The sequence below is a fragment of the Talpa europaea genome, assembly GCF_964194135.1.
Source record: "Talpa europaea genome assembly, chromosome: 5".
Lineage (NCBI taxonomy): Eukaryota > Metazoa > Chordata > Mammalia > Eulipotyphla > Talpidae > Talpa > Talpa europaea.
The window spans coordinates 42,071,809-42,085,248 of record NC_140071.1 but is presented as its reverse complement, the minus strand read 5'-3'; the positions used below and the strand labels follow the sequence as shown (position 1 = coordinate 42,085,248).

General features: G+C 40.3%; 1 protein-coding gene across 2 annotated transcripts in view; it reads right to left on the bottom strand.

The window, feature by feature from the left end:
* Positions 1-12,263, bottom strand: part of EDIL3 (EGF like repeats and discoidin domains 3) — a gene marked incomplete at both ends in the record, with an annotated part of 384,944 nt that extends 372,681 nt beyond the window's left edge. For both annotated transcript variants that reach the window (XM_084234061.1, XM_084234062.1), the window contains one exon: positions 12,197-12,263. In XM_084234061.1, the coding sequence (XP_084090187.1) occupies positions 12,197-12,263 (67 nt within the window). The remainder of the gene's footprint in view (positions 1-12,196) is intronic.
* Positions 12,264-13,440: the final 1,177 nt, after the last annotated feature.

Below are 13,440 nucleotides of genomic sequence, written 5' to 3'. Positions count from 1 at the left end.
AATGACACAGATAAGTATTATTTGGAAAAAAGTAGTCTGGTAGAAAAAGGAAAAACTAGCAAAATGATACTTGCAAATCTAAAAGTACAAATGAATGTGTGTGGTGTTATTTTAGGGAAGCACATCTCTGGAATTCTCTTGAGTTTCTGGCAAGTCTGTTGAATAAATATGTAGGCTACTTGGACAGTTTCCAAATGAAACAACTAAAAATGATGAAAGGAATGTCTTGCAAGGACAGATTAAAGGAAAAATTATGTACTATTTTACCAAAGAAGAAACATTATGGTTCAAAAATATTTGAAACATGTAAATTTGAGGTTGTACAAGGTTTGTGTACAAGGTTGCACAACTGTGATTATATTAAAAAAGGGAAGAGAAATATTCCCCAGGTAATAGTGTTGTTTTCTAATAAGAATTATTTGGACAAATGTTGTAAGGATGCATAAGAATTAAGGCATAAAGCAGACATATTAGACATTCCCAATAACCTAAACTACGCAGATCTCAAAATATATAATGAACCCATTTGAATAAGACAAAGTAAGTCAGGGCTCTACTACAGAAATCTTCCTATCCCTCAGCCATGCTTTACATTTAGAAAGCATCCTTCTACAGATTTGTGTTTTTTTCTGTAATTATGCTATAGCCAGAATCTGGACTTGGGTTTATTGAGATTTCTTTTTGATTGCTGATCACTTATTCTAATTTCATTCTATATCCTCAACTGTCAAAGGGAATGATAATAACCCCCTAGGTTGTTGTGGGGTTAAAAGAGCCATTGTATATAAAAATATATTTATGTGCTTAAAAGCATTGTTCTCAGTGAGGCATCATATCAATTATTACAATGAGTTTAATGTGTGAAAAGCTATAGTATGAGAACTGTTCATGGGAATGATGCCAGGGACTATGTTATTGCATCTGTCTTCCGGTTCCAAAGGAATATGGCCTTGTCTGGGTCAATGAAGATCCTGCAGCCCTCTTAATTGGATACTTTAAACTCCCATAGCTTCTAATCCTGATAGGTAGTCCAAGTTCCTCTTGTTCATCAATTTGACTTCCAGGACATGCTATCTCCTTCCTCTCAGAAACAAAAATAAAGGAAAAAAACTTCACCTAGTTTTCACTGCATGTTATTGACCTCTACTCACCATTACTATAACCTATTACAGATATTTCCTGATCTCTGTACTATATCCCCATTCACTCCACGAAGATTTCTCCAGCATTTCTCCTCAAATAATTATTTGTGATTTCATTATCCACACAGAAAACTGGGGAACATACCTGGTTACATATGCATGCCCTGACTCTTTCCTTCAAGCTTGCCTACTATCTCTCCTCCACCAAAACTCCTATAGTCATACTACCAAATATACAATTATCAATAATTCTAATTACTACAATGTCCCCATAATTTTATTCCTCAGTTTCTTTCTTGCTCATTCACTTTAGGACCCCATTCACCCCATCAGTATTTCAATGGATCCCACAACTTGTTGATAGCATTCTAATTTTCTTAGTGCCAGAGATGGAAAGGGGATTTTGGAAATTATCTTAAGTTTAGGTTTTAAGGAAACAAAAATGGTGAAAATACCTGGACTGAAAAATTCATAAATGGATGAAAATCTCTTGAAATAAATAACCACAGGGAACATTGGGACCAAGTTTTGAAAGAAAATAAATAACAAGGACAGAATATTAGAGCAATGGCAAGAGTGGGTTCAGTGGGAATGACAGGCAAGGAAAGGGAACAAGACAGAATATACGGTAAGAGATGTAAGGTCTGAGAAATTTAATTGATTAGTAGCTGAGCAAATAGATGATGAGAAAGTATAATGAAAGCATCGTCAGCAGGTCCTCAGAAATGAAGACGAGTTATTCTTTAAGAAATTTCCATGAAGTTTAAGGACAGAATGCTGAAAGGATCACAAGCTCATGAGTTAAAGTTTTAAGAGGACTGCTGTTAAAGCAAAAGCAAGTTTCTTAAGTTATTGAGGAAGTTCCAGATGTCATGATGGTAAGTAAAGGACCCCAAAGAAGAAGGAGGTGTCATATGCATTAAAATTGAATTGAGGGCAAGCAATGAAGTTGAACTCAGTGGTGATTTGAACAATTTTTGAAAAATCAAGTAGTACACCCACTCCTCCTTCTCAACTTGGAAGCCCATAAAACGTGAAAAAAGAACAACTATGATTACCTCAAGCAAAGCTGTACAGCAGGAAATAGTAAAAAATAAGATGGAACTAGGAAATGTACAGTCAAGTGGAAACAGTGTTGCTGGTTGCTTGAATATAAGGTATGACATGTTTTTAAACTTCAGTTTCCTTATCCATTAAATGAGATTAACAATGACTTCTCTGCTTATGTTCCCTAGAATATAGATGAAAAATACTTAAGAAATTTTAGTGGGGTCTTCCTAGTGGTGCAAGGGGTTAAGACGCAAACTATGAAGCTGCCCGCAGCCTCTGCAGCAAGAGTTTGTTCCCCAGCCAGCCAGGGAGCAATCTATATGGCGCAGCAGACTTCTGCCTAGCCCGCTGCTCCCCTCAGCGGTGTACTTCGGTGGATCTGACTGTTCTGTTCCCCACTCTGTCTCTGGTGAATTTTCTAACCTCCCACACCTCTGGCCTGTACTCCCACTCTTGTATGGATAAATAAATAAATCTTAAAAAAGGAAATTTTAGCTACTATTTCATTTACACTGTTAGAAGGGAATAAATATAATAGAGAGCATGGAGGTTCATTTCTGCTATTTACATGGTATAGAAGATATCAGTAAAAAGATGATCTTACATTAGATGGAGTGATTTTCATTACTTTGTAAAATATTTAAAATTAATTCTAGTTTAAAACCATATTTAAATAAGTGTGAAAATGAACCAAAAATATAATTTTTGAGTAAATGTGGTTTGAGACCATTCAGTGCTTTTTGTTTGGCTAAAATTTCCTAATGAGGTTACATAGAAATAAAATTAAAATGAGGATGGGAAATAAGGCAAATTAAATATCTTCATTAAACTAGCAGAAATAAAAACCTTGTTAACCTTTAAAATCACTCTGTCCCATATTGGGTATCTGAAAATTACAGAGAAAGCACGCTCTTTCACATCCTATTGAATGGAGCAGTGAGTGGAGCAATGAAGAGAAGCAGAGGAATCCCAGTAAACCAAAATAAATTACACAAATCATGTTGAAATAGAATTGAATGGCAGTAATTTAAGAAAATGCATTTTGAATCATTTCCCAAGGGTTTCTTTTCTCTCCCATTTTCACTATTCTCACTAGTGATACCAGAGCATACTCCCGCCTTTATTCCTGAATGTGAGAAGAAAAGAGGAATGCCATTTTAACAACCTAAATTTGAAAATTTGAAAAATATTGTCTCATAAGAATAGGTATGATTTACTCTAATGTATTGGCTAAGTGGTGATTTGATATGATGTTTATATTTTACAAATAAGAAAATCAGTTAACAAAATATTTCCATGATATGGAAGTCATTCACCGACTTGGCATGGTTTAGTAATTAAGAGAGCAGACTTTACATTTAAACTATATCTAAATTTAACAAGTGATTTAGTAGCTGTGTGATCTTGGGAAATTACTAACCTCTGTATCTCCTTTTCCTCATTCATGTGTAAATATAATAGTGGATTTGGGGATCAGGTCTGGAGTACATGGACCCCAGGCAGGATCTTTCCCAGTTTTGTCTTTGGCAAGGAAATAATTCAATCTCTACCTAAATCAAAGAAAAGCAAGAGATTTATTGATCAGTAAGAAGAAAACAGGAACACTCCCTGAACAGAGAGGGGTCCTGAGTTGGCAGCCAATTGAGGTGGCAAAAAGCATGTGCTTATATGGAAAACAGAGGGCAAGGAGTGGGGGTTTGGCTGCTGGGTATTTCCAAGTTCTATCTCTTGCTGATTGGCTGTGCCCAGGAGAGTCTCCTGGGCTACTAGGTCCACTGAGTTTGCCCACATTTCGTGGTCCACCTTTGCAAAACTAGCTTTGGCCCATTGCTTTAGCATTGTGTCATGGTGCTGGCGTTCTGGTCATTCTACTCTTTCCTAGGGTGGGAGTGGGGGCATTTTCCTGGCCCACAACTGTTCTTCAATGAGACTGAGAAATGGATCTAGGGCTTGGGGCCTAATGGCACTGTTTCTCAATCAGACTAATAAGCGGACTAAGGGACTAGGGCACCCTGTCCCTAGCTGACTGCCTATACCCATTTCCTATCTGTCTCCTTCAGTAGAAATAGTTGGCTCACAGGATTATACTAGGACCAGAGATGATAATTGGAACATTGAAACAGGCAGCACTCAATAAATAGTAGACATTAACTGTACTTAAGTGAAACATCAGAATGAAAACCTTTTGTTAACTTGCACAGTAAGACACTTAAAGTGATACAGTGGTGTCTGCGCCCAAGTAAAGAGAAGAAAGGAAAAAAAAAAATAGACTGATTCTTAAAAAAAATTGTTTCTAGGTCAATGTTTTCTGGAAATGTCAGAACCTTGAATTTAATAAAGGAATTTATCACTTAAATGTAGCTTTTCTTTGAACTAATGATGTATGACAACATGGAAAGCACTTAACATTGTTCCTGTATGTTAATATTTTAACAATGCTCTTCCAGGAGCATTGAAAACTATTTTCAAAGTAGAATCATTCTGCGACACAGATTATAAGAAACAGTTATATAAGAAAGTGAGAAACAAAGCTTTTAAAGTTCCTGAAACTACTTTTGACCTATTTTTTTTTTAATACAAAACACTTACTGTTATTTAAAATGTGTGGGTACTCCTCAAGGAACACTGATGTTGGGGGCCAGAGGGAGAAATAGCTTCATTGTATTTAATACATAGTGAGCTTCTGTTTCTGGCTTTGTTGTCTAGGTGTGTTGTTTGTTTTGCTGACATGATTCTATGCTGTGGCTCTGTAGGAAGCATAAAATACAAAGATCTTTGCATAAAAATATTAAACATTTTGTAGAAAGGCTGACGGGCTGGTAATATTTGATGGTGTCTGGATATTTGTTGGTGGGCAAGTTGTGATATATATAGTTGCTAAAGTGAGAAACTGTACCCCTGAAACCTATACTGTGTTCAAACTAATGCTATCTCAATAATACATATATATCAGCATATAAATGGTAATTTGCTATAGACAACATTTCAAAAAAATAGTTTACAATACAAAAATTAAGCCATCAGAAGAAAATGATGATGAATAAACAAACAGGAAAAAAAAGTGTATAAAATTAGAGTTCGATTGGCTTGTGGAGAGGAAATTGAGAGGAGGGAAGGGCACCAAATATGTGAGTTCAGCTAGAAGAGTCATGCCTTCAGGTGGGAGCTCTGCTCTACACTGCAGGAGAGGATTGTCAATATACTTCAAATATAAATATCCTCTTCTATGCCCACTTCACTGTTCCAATCTTTCTTGCGCAAGAGTCATGAGTTTATTTTACCCTGTTTCATAAAGTCTCCAATATCTGCAAAATGTAAATGGTCATCCTGACCTCAGTACAAGAAGAAACTTGAGAGGATTATTTTGTCTTCCCAAAATAAATGATTTTATCAAATGCCAAGCACAAACTTTAAAGAACGCATGATGGCTAAGCCCATTTAGAGATTATCTTTGAATCAAGTATATCATCATCTAACAACAGCATAAATCCTTGACTTTCCCATTTGTAGAATGCTACACTACATTAAATTATTTTTTAAAAGAAATTGATCAATTTGATACAAACCTATTTTAGGCAACAGAAAAAGTAAAGCTAAGATATAGCTTCAAAAAAAAAAATAGTCAATCTTTTTTCTCCATAGTAACAATCACATTCAAAAGTGCTATAGCACTTAAAAAGCCTTCACCTAAATGCTTGTACTTGAATCCTCTCTTCTACTTTATACACTAGAAATCTTCTGTTGAACAAATCCTACATAGCTACTATCACTATAATAATGCACATTTTAAAACAAAACAGCAGCACATTTTCTTTGAAAATGTAACTACATAATTGCAGGACACCTTATTTGCATTCTGAGGTCACTTTTTTTCTACAAAATTGAGCATATGTTTTGTAATTCCTTCATGCATTACTTTAGGGGGAAATCAATAAAAGATATAAAATATTTTTTCTGGTATGATGGGAAAATAAAGATTTTAAACCAGTATATTCCTCTGATACCCGGTTCTTATGACTTAAGTTTCCAAGGTTAAACAGTTTTGAAAAAATCTGTTTTTAAGAATGCATATATTTCACTGTTTTTTGTACCCCAAAATTGTTTAACATAGTACAATGAGTTTGTAAATAGGATGCAAGAACAATATTGACATCTATTATTATAACATTCTCTTATGCAATAATGCCTTTGGTCTTCAAACTAACCCAAATTTCTCCAGTTTTTTACACTGTACTATTGCTTTTGCATATACTATTTTTTTAATCTCCTCTTTCTTGAATAACAGTCCTGTTTCATTGTTGTGATTAAGGCTGACCTATAATTTCATATGCCTTTAATTTTCTAAATCCAGTTTATATAGAGCCAGAGGATTGAAAACTGAGAGAAATAGACATTTCTGTGAACTCTAAGCCCTAAATGAATTATCAATTTTAAGTGGTGGGGAGTTTTGATGCTTTTTCCTAGGTTCTCAGCTATGTGCTACAAGCAAGGCAAGAGACATTACAAATTGAGTGGATATAAATTATTGCTCAGTTGATAGTTACAGGCAGTGCACTGTGATCAAATCAAAGCATAAAATCTTCAGTTGTGCCCATAATTCAAATTCAAATTTATTTCCATTTATGTCTCTCAGGATTTGGCAGTAAAGGCATCACATTTTCATTTTTTCCCTCACAATAAATTGCAAATTCCACAATGTTTTGGAAATTCACTACTTTTAATAATGATGATGTAATTTTACAGTGGTTGAGGTGCCCCAGTTGCTATCCAGAAAGAAAATGGTGGGGTGGGTGTGGGGGTGCAGTGAATGGGGAACTAGGAGATGAGAGAAGGAGATGGGAGAGGTGAGAGAATTTTCATTTTTATTTTAGGAAAAGACTAACATAGAAATGAGGTAGACTAGTACAATGTCAGAGATTGTGCACAAAACTGAGAGAACTTGTAGAAAGGATATAATGGTGCATGTGTAGCATGTTTTTCAAGAGTATATAAGCATATGCTAGAACACATTTGCAAGTAGATGTTATTATGGATTAATTAAAAACAAATAAATAATATAAAATTAAAATCACTGACTGCTATTGGTACACAAACTGGAACATATATAAGGATTAATAACTGGTTGAAATAGGTAATGGTAATACTTTCATTCAGTCTCTTTTGGCCACATGTAACTTATATGATTAAGAAACATCCAGACTTCAGGAAACATACACTTTACCCTACTGATAGAAAAGAATAAACACCCATCTCTTACTATATGATAGATGTATTTAAATATATAGTTGGATGCATCCATGAATCCATTAAATTAATATAATGGAATTTATACTTATAAAATTATAGTTGTTATGGAATAAGCTTTAAATATCCTAAGCATTTAAGCAATAATTGTTTTACTGTAAACATCTCATAGCTTTATGTGTGTTTCCTTGGAAGGTTCTATGGAGAACTCTAAAAAATAATGCTTCTTCCTAGACTTGCACTTGGTTGTCTGTGGCAGTTAGAGCAACTCTATTTTCAAGTTAAAAATCTTTTGGCAAAAGCAGAAGGTCCTTAAAACTCACTCTCCCTCTCTTTCTCAGGAGAGCAATGAAAACTAACTAATGACATCAGTTTCATACAGAGTAGAAAGTTACTTTATGTAAATTTGAAGATCAGCATTTACTAGTTTACTTCTTTTATTTTTCCCATCTTTCCTTTAAAAGATCTGCATTGATTATCCTGACACCTGCTGGCAAGGGCACAGTTGATTCCAGTCTAACTTTCCATTCAATGCCTCAAATCAAAGACTTTTTCAGTGACAATTAAGTAGTAAATCATGAAATTTAAGTGTTAATAGTATTTCATTCTAGTAATAGCATCTATCCATGAGAAAAAATTTCAATACTTATTCCACTTTCAAATAGGCAATTTTTGGACTTTGTGCATAAGTGCACATTAAAGATGTTGAAATCATTACATAGTCTATGACTTTAAAAAAATGCTAAGTATCTTCCTTAAAACACAGATTGGTGTTGAAAAAAAGGAATGTTCTGACTTTGGCTTTCTATGTCTTTAGAAATAATATCAGATTGCAAACTACATAGGAAATATACTCAACTCTATGAAGAATAAATTGGTTAGCTATGATAGAAGACATGCTATTAATGACATATTTGCAAAATTTGTCATTTATTTTGCAATACCTACTTATTTTTAATTACTTTGCCATGACCTGTATTCTCTTGGGGCTGCATGTGTGTGTGTTGTGTTTTATTTGTTTGTTGATGAAGATATAATGAGCCTACTGCATCATAAATCTTATTCAAAGCTACTGCACCTGCAAGTGTATTCAGTAAACAACACATATCAGAATTACTTTCTGAGGCTTTAGAGGATGCACAAATCAAGTAGGGATTTTTTTCAATTGTACATAAATAATAATATACAGTCCATTCCACTAATCAAGACACTTTAGCAGATGAAAAGTTTTAGAAATAATTTATTACCGTACCAAAGATAAAAACAAAATTCTCTTAACATCTGTGAAATTAAGAGTTTGAACTGCTAGTCTACCAGAAGTATCAAACTTGTATTTCATAATGGTTTTGAGTAATCAACCTATTTTGTTTAAGTTATGTATGTGTTATTTCTTTACTCTATATTGCTATAATTCTATGAGAAGGAAAATCATACTTTATCTAAAGATAAAAGATGACTTATTAAAATATTTATCAAAAATATCCTAGATCCTGAATACATGTCATTATAAACACTGATGTTAAGATATTTGAGGAAAACACAAGAGTTTAAATTAGAGAAGAGTCAGACGTGAAATACATTTGTCTAGTTATGAAGGTCTTTGGAACTTCAGGACCTCAGAAAGAAGAATAGACCATTTCAGTTTTTTAACCATTCATTTTTATTATAGTCTTTCCCGAAACCATGTAAATTTAAACCAAAATACATTCCAATTCTAAGGAAACATTTCCAAAATATCAGAAAAACTTTTACACGATCAGAGGGCAAAAAAACATGTGTGTTGTACCATGACAGCGTACGGTATGGCCAATATTTGGTACTAGTGCCAACCTGTCAGCAAGATACTTTATCTCAGCCTACTGATTTTTTTGGATATCTCAAAATTATTTTTAAAAAGTTTCCTCTGGAACCTACCCGAAGTTAGCATTTAGTTTTAAAGTATAAAAATAATGGTCATGTAAATTAGGTAATGACACTAATAGATAATACTTTTTAAAATACAAGAATTGCATTTCAGTATAAATATTGCTATACTAATCATAGAAGTACAGTACTGCTATCTGGAGTGATTATTCAGATAATTTATACTCATGTAGAATTAACTAAAACACACCACTGATTAAAAAAGTAAATGCAAATGCCAATGATTCATAGTATTTGGGACATGTCTAGACATTTTTAGACAGTGCCATTTGCTTAAAGACTTCAGGCACAAACTGCAGGCACAGGGACAGATTGCATAAGATGTCACGTGCTTGCTGCAACTGTATGCATGTTATTGGATTTTTTAGAGCAACCCATAAAGATGAATAATTTAAGAGTTAATAAAATATTCAATCTGACTGATCCATTGGTTTAATTTTAAAATAAAAACTACTAATGAAAAGAATTACAGATCCTTATCTAATTCCGAGCATTAATGCACATAAATAGCAACCCACGTAGGGAAACACCAATTTCTAAAAGGCGTACGATAGCTAAATGATGTTGGAGAGGGGTGGTGCCTGGGAAATTCTCAGTGTTGACACTGGTTTCAATAAGTTTGCTAAAAGTTTAATTGTCTGGAGCTGTCGCACAAGATGCACTCTGCCTTCTGCAGGACCGATGGAGAATAAATTAGAAAGGTGCTAGTTTAACAAAAAGAGATAACGGAAAAAGGTCCATTTCTTTTCTAATGCCCCCCTTTTCTCTCGCACAAGCTGGCTGGAAAAAAAAAAAAAAGAAAGAAAGAAAAAGGGAGAAATCTGAAGAAGAATATGGAGTGCACAGCTGCCGGAGCATTGTCTAGGAGCCAGAATGGAGAGCCCAGGCAACAGCTGAGAGGTTGGTTCGTCTGTCAGGCGGAGTAAGCTGTGCCCTGGGGGTGGGTATCTTTACCAGACAGAGATCCTGGCTGCAGTGAGCCAGAGCTCACCAATTCCCTGAGCTCCCGCAACCGCGGTCACGCAAGCTAGAAGCAGTTCTTCGCTCTTAGCCCGGCCGCCCTCCACCTTAGCGCAGGGGCCGACGGTGGCAGCGCCTAGGTGCGTGCGAGTAGATGAGTGTGTGTTTTCGTGTTTGGGGTGGGAACGGAGGCGGGGAAAGCAAAAGGGGAGTGCCTGCAGCTCTCCTCTTCCTCTTCCTGATAAGAAATTAAAGTGCAGAAGGGATCCAGTCGGGGGGGGGGGGGGGTGGGGGTGAAGGAAAAAAGAAAAGCAAGAAAAGGAAAAATAGCCGTGATGGGTGTACAGGCTAGTTCATATCGCTGGGGGCACGCGGCCGAGCAAATTCAGAGCGGTTACCATTCCTTAACCTTCACTGGAGTGGCTGCCTCTGCCGGATAACTGAAAGGACACTTAGTAAAGGCAGGCGAGGCGCACACCTACACACACGCCTACTTGCTGGGGAAAATAGCCACATTCTGGGGGAGGGAGGGAGGGAAACCAAGGAAAGGTGCGGCCATGGATCGCTACTGGCAGAGCAATCAGGGCATCTGGCCAGGAATGCCCGGCTTCTTGCACAAACAGTAGCCCATCGGTACACAATTGCCTATGGATGGATGGTGCAGACTATTCCTACAGTTTCTCATCTCAAATGGATTCGTGTCAATACATTTTTAATGCAACTACCCCTTTTAAAGGCACAGCATTTTAAACCCTGTATTGCACTCAGCTCTCCACTTGAAGCAGCCTGCGGAGGGTTTTATTACCAGAGGACCCCTTAAAAGGGGCCTCCAGTATTCGGGAGTGAAGAAGGGGCACGGGTCCACCTCGCGCGGCCTCCCAAGATCCCCTGTCTCTCCCCCTGCCCTTTCGCGGCGCCAACTTCAGCCCCAACCACGAAGCAGTGAGAGCAAGACTAGGTTGGTATTAACAAGCCACCCCCCCCCCCCCCCGCAAAGGAACTGGAGGTCGTCTACACAACTCGGCAGAAGCTCCAGGATTCCTGTTTTATTTTTGCAGGCTGGTTTATTTCATGCAAGTCATGGGAAGCACGACCAGATCAGCTCTCCCAACTTTTTCGCTCCTGGGCGGGGGCGCGAGGGCTGTCTCTCACCGCACGAATCTCTAGTACCAAGAGTTAAGCTCGTACCCAGAGGGAGTGCAGTGCAAAACTCAAGGGGTTAGAGAAGGGGCGGAGGATGGGGTTTCCTGGGGCTTTTCTGTAATCGCTCCAGCGCGTCCAGGTCGGGGAGGCCGGTGAAAACGGAACTGGCTCGTCAGACCCGTCTGCACCTCGACGCGGCCAAAACTCCCAGCTCCGGGTTAGGGTGTTCGAACCGCTCAGCCCCGCTGGCGCCAGAGCACCGCACCCCGGGGGCGACCCACCCGGCAGCTCTCCAGCTTCTCTTTTCAACTGGCTGATGCCCAGGGCTAGCTGGTTTCTCCAGCTCCAGGCCCCCTGAATACTCCCCCCCAACCCCACCCACTCCGGCGCCCGTACCCAACCCGGCCGGCCAAGCTCGGGAGGGTTCGCGCGGCTACGCGGTGGCCAAGTGAGCCCCGGAATCTCTGGTTCCCCAAACCTCAGTTCCCTCCCTTCTCCCCTCTGTCCCAGTCGCTCCCCCACCTCCCCCACAACCCCTCAACCTCTCCCCGGCTCAACCCTGCGCACTGCGCCGACTTTGCGAGCACTTTTCCTAGGCGCGCCGCTTCCTCCGCGCCGCCCGCGGCGCAAGCCGTTCCAGGCGCGCCGAGGGAACCGCGGCCAGCCCCGCGCTGCGGCGTTCCCACGGGACTTCCCGCCTGTCCCGCACCTAGCAGCCCGGCCCTGCGCCTCACCTTTGCAGAACTGGGGGATCCCCAGGCTGAGCCAGACCAAGAGCCAAGCGGCCACCGAGTGCTTCATGATTCCGTCTCCAGGACGTGACCCCGACTGGTCAGGGGTCGTAGCGGGGGGCAGTGTCGCTGAGCTGGCACCGCAGGGCAGCGGCAGACCTCGCCCCTAGCAGAGCATTCAAGAAGATGTCTTCTTCCCGCAGCGCTTCCTTCAACAAAATCTTGGAGAGGGCGAGAAAGAGTGGTGACCGGCAGGAGGGATCTTTCTTCGCCTTTTGCCTACGCTCGGGCGCAAGAAGGTGGGCTGGCTGGGGCAGCCTCCCGCGGGCTCAGCCTCCGCTGCGGGTGGGTCCTGGCCGGGGCGCGGCGGGCGGGGCGGGGCGCGGGCTTCGGCGGCGTCTCCGAGTCACCCGCGCGGGCGGACCCGCAGACGGTGCGCGCTTCTCTGGCCGCTCTCACCGCCGCGGCTGCGGGGTTTCTGACTTGGAGAACAATGAAGCGTGAGCAGCGGGGAGCCGGCTGTCGAGAGCTCACTGTGTACAAACAGAGGCGGCGTGCGTGTGAGCCCAGCCTCGCGGGCGCGCTCCCCGGGCGCCTGCCCGCCCCCCTCCGCCCTCCGTCTAATTTCCCCCCCTCCCCCTCCCTTCCCCCCTTCTCTCTCTCTCTCTCTCTCTCTCTCTCTCTCTCTCTCTCTCTCTCTCTCTCTCTCTCTCTCTCTCTCTCTCCTCTCTCTCTCTCTCTCTCTCTCTCTCTCTCTCCTTCTCTCCCTCTCTCTCCTGGCTCCTTCTGCTGGAAGGAAAAAGGGAGACAACTACCGCCACACCCTGACACCTGCCACCACCTCTGAAGTTCCTACTTAACCTGTGCCTTCTGCACACATGCTTGGGACTCTGGGTCAAGGGAAGGAAACACCGCTGGGGGCTGAGATGCTCTTGGATTCCACGCTGACTTTATAATTAACCACGTTAAGGATTTTCCCCAAAGTCCCGTTTTCAGGATAGCCAGGGAAAGAAGTTAAGAGATTTTGGAAAGTGGCTCTTGGGGCAGGAAGCTGCATGAGAGACAGAATCCTGCAAAGTGAATCGCCCTGGATTCTCAGTAAATGCGACTTACTGAGCAGCAGGACTCTGATCAGCTAAGACAGGGCTGTTCTGTTATTCCATCTGCACTTTCTTAGCTCTAGAGCTGGGGAGAGAGGGTTGTGGGCTCATCTGTTCACAGGGCAAAAGGTGAAGGCTTAGGGAAGC